This window comes from Brachypodium distachyon, chromosome 3, assembly GCF_000005505.3.
Source record: "Brachypodium distachyon strain Bd21 chromosome 3, Brachypodium_distachyon_v3.0, whole genome shotgun sequence".
Classification (NCBI taxonomy): Eukaryota; Viridiplantae; Streptophyta; class Magnoliopsida; order Poales; family Poaceae; genus Brachypodium; species Brachypodium distachyon.
This window is the reverse complement of record NC_016133.3, coordinates 46,986,684-46,995,454: the sequence shown is the minus strand read 5'-3', so window position 1 is coordinate 46,995,454 and position 8,771 is coordinate 46,986,684. Positions and strand designations below refer to the sequence as shown.

At 49.7% G+C, this 8,771-nt stretch overlaps 1 protein-coding gene across 1 annotated transcript; it reads right to left on the bottom strand.

Moving 5' to 3' along the window:
* Positions 1 to 1,608: 1,608 nt before the first annotated feature.
* LOC100826055 (U-box domain-containing protein 27) lies at positions 1,609 to 3,269 on the bottom strand. The gene has a single exon (XM_003575044.3). The coding sequence runs from the start codon at positions 3,169 to 3,171 to the stop codon at positions 1,816 to 1,818; it is 1,356 nt and encodes a 451-aa protein (XP_003575092.1). The 5' UTR covers positions 3,172 to 3,269; the 3' UTR covers positions 1,609 to 1,815.
* Between the last annotated feature and the right edge of the window lie 5,502 nt (positions 3,270 to 8,771).

Sequence of the window (8,771 nt, the reverse complement as noted above, 5' to 3'; positions counted from 1 at the left end):
TTTCTCTCCACCTCCCTACATTGTTGGCTTCAGTAGGCCCGTTTTGACGTTATTTACTGAAATTTCTTATTTAAATACTTGATCAAGTCTGAACTAGGCTCGACGTTATTCATTCTCGCAGGCTTTTTCCTCTTGCACTGAGTATTTTGGGCTCAAACTCGGCCCAACGCCGCTGAGACTGAGCACGCTCATTTTTTCTAAAGGAGTACGTTACCTAACCTAACGTGGACCGAGTCTGCCATTAAAAAACAAAATCAGTGATAAGAGTGAGTTTGTGATCGCTCAAGCAGGTTCTGCGGTTAAGTGTGGTCCGATTAGGAAGGAAAAAGATTACAGGCAAAAGGGGAGACGAAGCCGCGCTGCCTGCGTGATTGCATTGCATGTGGGTCGGCGACCTGCCTCGCAACACTTGATTTGATCTGGGCGCTTTGCCTTTGCCTCTTTCTTTTTTGTAGGTGCTTGGCAGCTGGTTTCCTTGCTCCCTTTCTTTTATGATCAATCATGGCTCCGTGCTAGTACGACTCTGTAAGTCAAAAGGCACTTGTAATGGGTAAAGCACTCCTTCTGGAGTACCAACTTGTACTACGTTCTCTGCACTAGCTTCTTGTTTAGGCTAGGCAAGAGTATCATGCATGGGCATGGCTACGCTCAAAAGGGAATTGCCAAACATGATCATGTTCATGAAGAGCGAGTTAATGACCCCACCTCCATCTCATAGCATGTGCCATATTGATTGCTGGAACATCTGTGCATCTTATCATGCTACTCAAATGAAAATACCGCGAATAACTATGCAGGACGTGCGCCCCAAGGCCTCGTTCGGTTTCAGAAATCCCTACAGATATTATGCTTCGTTTAGATATTGGGGAGCATGGAATTGAATTGAGCCGAATACCAATTCACCAAGGAATCTGAATTGGACCTAAATTCCAATTTTGTTGTTTGGTTGTTCATCGAATTGACTCATAGAATTCAAGCAAGACACCAATTCTAATTCGTGTTTGGATCGACAAACAAAGGAATTGCACACGTATGTCAGTACGTTGCATCAATGAAATTGGCAGCATGAATCTTTATCTTCTACCGGCTAACAACATCACAACAAAGTCCAGCAACACCTAGAATGTTTCAATCGGACAGAGAAGAATGCAATCAGAGGAGTAAAATAGGGTTCTGGAGGAAGGGAAAAATTGGGGAAAGATAACAAATGCAAATAAAAAAAAAACTTCAGTCAGGAGAGGAAGAAGATTGGATGCGGCTGGCCCAGGCAGGAGGAAGGAAAAGTTCTGGAGGCGGCTGGCCGAGGAAGGAGTCCTCGAGGCGGCGGAGCATGGCACTGCCTTCTGTGAGAGGATTGAGAGGAATTGAGAAAAATTCCTTTTGATCCCCACCGGGCTGAGATTAACCAAACTAGGCCTAATGCATTGTTTTCCTTGTTTGACCAACACATATCTCTTTTGTTGCTTTCCAACTATGGAATGGATGTGGATACGTCACGTGATTGATGCGGTATACGAGTCATGCCATCCTTGCCAAATGCCAACACCTACCCGCAATGTTGGTGTCATGGGAAAGCCATGTCAGTATTTTGGACAAGAAAGCAAAGAATTGAGCACCGCAGGAATCGTTAGATTAAATTTCTCATCAGTTCCCTTGTTTCTATCAAAATTCTTTAACAATTTACAAGATGTTTCCTCCTAAATAACGAACGAATTTGATCTATCAGTACTCATTGAACGAAGCAGCTATCGAAAAAAGGAAACAGTTCCAGGAATCGACGACCCATCCATCAGTTCCGCCCTTGGAGCTTCTACATTAGTACGGCATGACGTGGATGGACGCGGAATCGAAGCCGGCGATGCAGGTCTTGGCGTTCACCTTGAACATCTTGACAAGATCCGACGCCATCTGCTCGGCCGCCGGCGAGCACCCGCTCTGCATCAGCAGCAGCAGCCTCGTCAGCCCGTTCTTGGACGCCGCCGCCGCCTCCACGGCGCGCCTGTCCCTGTACTTGTGGCACACGGCCCAGAGCACGGCCACCGCCGCCTCCGCGCTGCGCATCGTCCCGCCCCTCGTCATCTTGGACAGCACCGCGGGGATCGCGGTCTCCGCCTTCTCGCACACCACGGCGCGCCCCTCGGCGCAGCTCACGGTGGCCTCCAGGACGCGGAGGGCCAGGCCGGTGGTGCACGCGGCGTCGTCTGCGGCGCTCAGAACGCGCACGGCCGCCTGGACGGCGCCCAGCCGGACCATCTCGGAACGCGGGAGCCGCGTGCTCCCGGCGATGGCGTCGAGGCAGGAAAGACCGGCCTCCACGGCTTGGCTGTCCAGGCTGCGGCCCTTGCCGTCCACGAGGCCGACGAGCCGGATCAGCCCGGAAACCATCTCCTCTGACTCGGCCACCGCCGCCTTAACGCCTGGCATTGCCATGGCGTCGGCATCACGGAGCATCGACTCCACCAGCCTCGCCGCGTCGACCCGCGATTCCGGAGCCCTGCTTCGCAGCACGCGCGCCAGGGACGCGACCGAGGACGCGGCGTCCGCGGCGAGGGCGGCGGCGACCCGCTTCCTGTTCTCCTCTTCGATGCCGCAGTCGGACGCGGCCATCGCCGCGAGAATCCGCACTACAGCGGCCGCGCCGCGACCGGCATCATCGTCCGACTGGCTAGTACTACTTCTCTGGAGCACCGCGACCAAGGTCTCCGCGGCGCCGGACGCCTTCACGACCGCGTTCTTGTCGAATTCGTCGACGTCGTCTTCAGAGAAGAAAGCCGCGAGCTTGTGGAGCGCGGGGCAGGGGTCCTTGCTGGGGTCAGCGATCCGGCGCAGGAGATCCGCGGCCGCGGCAGCCGGGGTGGGGCCGACCGGGGAAGGAGCGAGGGACGAGGCGCCGGAAGCGCCGGTGGAAGCCCAGAGGGCAATGAGACGGCCCAGCGTGAGGTTCGGGACGAGGTCGGTGGACGGGAGAGTTTGCATGGTGGCAGGGCAGGTGTTGTTGCCCGAATCGAACCACCGCTGGATGGAGGCGCGGTCGTAGGTGATTCCAGTGCAGAGGCTCACCGGCGACCGCATGACGTCAAGCGAGATGGGGCACCGGAACAGGCTGGGCACCTTCACCTCCAGGCCATGGTACTCCGCCGAGAGCCTCCCGCTTGTCTCCTTCCTTCCCATGAATGAGTGGATGCCTGAGCTCTCTGTAGTCTGTAGTGCTATTTGTGTTGTTTGCAAAGCAGTTGGGCAGTTGGCCGTTGCGGAGAGAAGTGGGGGCGGGGAGAATTGAGTGGAAATGGAAGCTTGGGCCTGTATTTATAAGATGCGGTGGTCTTTTCTATTTACACCCTGGTTTATCACCTTATTTCAAAAGGCTCTTCGGGTTATAATAAGGCAACTACAGCGGGAGACCCTATTTCCGGTCTGTTTTGTGGCCGTTTTTGTCCGTTTGGTCGCGGTCCGGACAGACCAAAACACTTTATCTGTTTGGGTATGGCAGTGTCACCAGCGAGGCCACCTATTTGGTCCGTTCTATTGGTCATAGATATGCGGGCCACAGGAAAAAAAAAAGCAAAAAGAGGACAAGCGCAGTTCAAATGTGTTGTCCGCCCCGACCAATTTTCAACCCAAATTTGGGATAGAAATGGGTCGCGGCGGACCGAAATTCAGACGCGAGCCGCCCTTCGGGTCCATCGACCATGCTACCCGTCGGGTCCGTCGGCTTCGCCGTTCAAGCATCTATTCGACTCGCCTAAGGCTAGGCATATGTCCGCAAACACATGTATTTACGTCTCAGCAGATGTATTTTTTTCTTAAAAAAGTCCTAAATGCATGTTAAGAAAAAAATTAAAAGGTTGAGATCACTGATCGAAGCTAAAAGAACTTTTCTATTCCCTCCGTCCAACAAAGTATGTCTCAACTTTGACTAAATTTGATTGCATCTATACACTAAGTCATGTCTAGATACATCCAAATTTTGACAAACTTGAAACATATTTTGTTGGACGGAGAGAGTACTTGCATTCCCTGTGTCGAAAGTTGCCAAAAGAATTTTTAGTTCACAAGTGGCTTATAAGTCGTTCAACGCTTCTCAGAATTTCTCCTATCGAATTGCCTAAGGCCAGGCATATGCCAAAACATATCATAGTACGTGTTGTCTATTTCTGAAATCATACATCATTGACTACATGAACCCGATTAGTTGGCACATGAAGTCTTATATTGAATGAGTAATTGAAATTCTTTTGCTATTTACAGGACGAGACAAACCCAGCAAATGAATGACGCCCGCGTCCTTGCCTCCTTGCGAGTCCTAAATCTTTAGTGTCTTCGCAACATCCAGTGCAAGAGTACTAGTAGATCAGGTTTTGGCTACTCTGTGTGTGTGTGGGGGGGGGGGGGGCGGTAACCAGGCAAATTTAAATCAAATATTTGAATTTAATTTTTGTACAGCGTATAAGAAAAATCTGAATGCATAGTTGACGTAATCGCTGCCATGTCTCAGTGGTCGGGAACCTCTGCATGCTACGAAACTGCCAGGTCCCGAATTCGAATACCCGCGGCCGATCTCAACCCAAGGAGTACACCAGTGCGCTACGATGTGTTTGCTGTCTGCAGCATGATACGAGTGTATATACTATTTATTAACTAAGCATTTAAATTCAAATATTTCAAAAAATCATGTATTTTTTTTGTCGGTAAGAACATTTACCGTGGGTGGGCGGTAAACACAGTTACCGAGTGGTTACATCACCGCCCGGTAACCAAAACAATGGTTCAATTGCAGCTGCAACAATATTGTCTGGGGTGCTTTGAACTATTTAGACTATCTAGAGGAGACATGCCAAAAACAAGGAGCAATATCTAGACTATAAAAAACTTGCATGACTTTCTCATGAACCTACCTGCAATTATTTTGTTTTTGGGGGTTTGCCTTACAAGAAGGACAGAAGCTAAGGTGTGAATGAGGAAAGTTGGCCGGAGTCAAAGAACACGAAATGATGTGACGTATTGACGCTGCTTTAGGTACTGTTTTCCGCCTTGGCAGCTGTGGTTTCTTTGGTGCCAATGGGCGAACCGCCGTGTTGCTGGAGTACTAGATTAAGTCGACCGCTTACGGGAGCCCGTGCAGTCAATATAACAAACCATCAAAAATGGTAATCCAGATGTCTCAATTTTGATTAAATTTGAAGAGTTAATTGAATCTATGTTACTCTCTATTCTACCGGTTGGAGATACGCCATTACAAAAACTTGATTTGGGGAATGTCACTCTCTAACTTTCTTATACCTCTATCAATGACATCTTGTCCAATACCAACACGTATATTGTCTAAATACGTCTCTATACGGACAGTTTTTTCCCAATCCTAAGTCAAATAGTTCTATTCCTCTTATCCCCACGCGTTTCTCATATCCCATCCCCAACTGTACTGTCTAAATACGTATAGACACATGCATAAATTTTTTTAAACTTTTATGGTGCCTGGAAGACTCGAACGTACTGTTGAACGTTGTAAATAGGATATGATGGTAAATACTGCTGTACACGTTGAAATACATGTATTTCATGAATAGTTATTGCCTTAAGTGGACAGAATGGCATTGATAGAGGTATAAGAAAGTTAGAGTGGCATTTCTCCAAGTCAAGCTTTTGTAATGGCATATCTCCAACCGGTGGAATAGACAGTGGCATAGATCCAATTAAACCAAATTTGAATGCATCTATACACTACATCATGTCTAAATACATTCAAATTTTGACAAACTTGAGACATCATTTGTTAGACGAAGGGAGTACGTGATGTTGATCTCAAAAACTAAATACTACTGCTCAAAATGGGGGCAGGGGGGTGCATTCGTTGTTATGTTTCCACTTGGGGTTGCTTGCACTTTCTTGCGTGCATGCAGCGTGCCTACCTGGTAGCTGAACTCGTGGAGATGCTCGAGTCCTAGGCTCTAACACAGTTACGAAGATGTTTTGCTTGTGCGACTCATTAGAAAGTCTTACACCGCTGGTTACCGTGTTGCCAATTGGCACCGATGCCTTCCGTGGACAGCAAAAATGGGCTGTTATCTGGTCCACTCCGTAGCTGGAGCCTGGAGGCGCGCGAGACGCGCCATCGCCACCGGCCGTTTACTCGTGAACAACAGCTTATTCCTCTATCTCTATCTCCCTGGAGCCTCTCTGGCCTCTGCTTACTTTGACAAGTCGACGCGCGCTGGCTGGGCGGCCGCATCGCGGTCTCGCCGGGGACTAGGACTCTGGGGTATGGAGCGCGTAGGGCTCTCTTACGTGTCGGCCGCCGCGGCTGAGACGTTCGCGGCCAACGGAGAGCGACGCCAGGGCCAGGGGACGCCTGAACCGCGCGACGCTACGCAACAAAACTAGAGCGCGCTGTTGCCTCGCGTGCTGATGTTTACTCCCGCCTCCAAGGGGCGCCGCCGGGTTTCCGAGAAGCACCCACGTGTACAATACGGGATTGTCGATGCGATGCGAAGGTTCCACAGACGTCCAGAACCAGAAGGTCTACATGTGGTGCGTGCGTGTCTTTGTTTTGTTCCTACGTGGACGCGGAGAGGAAGCTTTTTCGTTCGGGACCACCCAGCAGCACGCGTACGCTGCTCTCCTCTACACAGGCCACAGCTCCGTCCGGACATTTCTTTCTCTTTGGTTTACTGTTTTTCCTGCCAACATGCAACAGGGCTAGACATGATACTATACGAATCCTCCACTTCCCTTTTTCGTATTTCTCAAATAATAGTTTAATGGAGCCACGTGAAATTATTTCTTCTTCTTTCTGGAATAGCTGATCGAAGGCACGTGAAATATTTCCTGACGCATTTTGTGAAGTTATTTGCTGCAACAGTCAGATTTTGCAATGACTACCAGGTGTGCCCGTGCGTTGCTACGGAACCCGGTGGTTGGAATCAGCTAGAAGAGGTGCGCAGGTGGTTGGCGAAGGCTGGGAAGGTCGGGACGCTTAGGGCGCTGGGGGATGCGGTCATGCGGTTGCACCGGGGTGTGAGGTCTAGTGAGGAGTTGACGCGGCGGGCAGAATGGAGCAAGCAGCTCACGGCGCCGTCAAGGTCGGCTGTCTCCCACGAGTCCGGCGGCTGGCGACGGTGGAGGTGGTGGGAGAATAGGTGAAGCGGACGACGACGTGACGGCTTTGCTCGGAGTGCTATGGCGTCAGTTGGCATCGGTTGTAAGACGGAGGAGGAGAAATCGGGCTGGGGGTGGAGGGGGAGGCTCGGGCATGGGTTCACGCGGGCGCGGTGACGTTGGTCGTAAGGTGGAGGAGGAGGAATCGTGAATAAGACAGGAATGAGAGAAAATAACGGAAAGTGGCATATTTGTTGTAATTTTAACAAAGTTGACCTACCGCTTCCGTGCCAATCACCACCGACTTCAATTTAATAGATAGTAATAGATAATGTAATTCCGATGCATAAGACGTGCTGCGTACCATGCTTCCTTTCTTGACCCAGACAACTGCACTCCGTTGCTTTATCCGGCCACAAGCAGTCGGGATTGTCAATCTTGAAGCCTATAATCAACACCAGCTCATGAAATTCCTTTTCAAATTTTTTAACAATCATGAGGCTCCCTGGGTTAAGCTGGTCTGGAAAGCCTATTACTACTCCACCATCCCTGATGGTCCTAGCCGCAAGGGCTCCTTCTGGTGGAGAGACCTTACCGCCCTCATTCCGGAGTTCAAAGATTTCGCTCGTTGTTTGCCTGGAAATGGATCGACTGTTTCCTTCTGGAAGGATGATTGGGAGGGTGGCCTCCTATACACCAGGTTCCCCAGAATCTTTTCCTTTGCCAATGATGAATCTATCTCGCTTCGGAAGTTCGCCTCCATGAGTGATCCTTATGATCTCTTTCATCTCCCCCTCTCCTCTGAGGCTTCGGCAGAGCTGCAGATTATCTTAGACATGGTGACAACTGCTTCGCCTGACCCAGATGAGAACGATCTTTGGCTTAGTCCTCGCGGCAATGGTCCTTTTCTCACTAAGCATTTTTACTCTCACCTCTTTGAGGACTTCGGTAGATCAGCTTCCTTCTCCTGGATCTAGAAGAACAAATGTGTTCTAAAACTAAAAGGGTTTTGCTGGTTGCTTTCTATTGATAGACCCAACACAAGGGACGTTATGGAAAGAAAGAGCTGCAATAGGGACGGAGAGATCTCTTGTGTACTTTGCCCTTCTAATTCTCGGGAGACCGTGAACACCTTTTCTTCAGATGTTCCTTTAGCTTGGAATGCTGGAATTCCATCAACTTTATTATTCCGGGGGCACCTTTGATAATATATGTCGGGGCATTCAATCTCAAGCGCCGAAGTCCTGCATCAAAGAAATTTTTATCTCCGCCTGCTGGCACATTTGGAAGCAAAGAAACGGCTTAATTTTTAATCAGATCATGCCTTCCAAAAGAACTTGGTTTCAGAACTTCAAGGCCGAACTCCTTCGTCAGAGTGTTAGACTTTCTCCTGTTGCCAAATCTGAGCTGTTAGATTGGCTTGTGTCTGTTTCTTTTGTGCCTTAGTGCCTTGTTTCTTTCGGGCCTTTCGGCCTTCCCCTTGTACTCTTTGTAAATATTTTCTTTATATTAATATATATGCTGTCGGAGTCTTTACTATAGCTTCCGGTCAAAAAAAAAACTACAGAGCATCCGGCATTCGCGTGCCGTGCCCGTGCGAGGGAAGGAACCGCTCAGATCAGCCCATATGCCTTCGGAGCCTGCGTCCATATTTGAGCATCGCCGTCCTTCGGGCG

What these genes read in the sequence shown, in the direction of transcription:
- LOC100826055 (XM_003575044.3), bottom strand. Translation starts at nt 3,171, where the DNA reads ATGGGAAGGAAGGAGACAAGCGGGAGGCTCTCGGCGGAGTACCATGGC.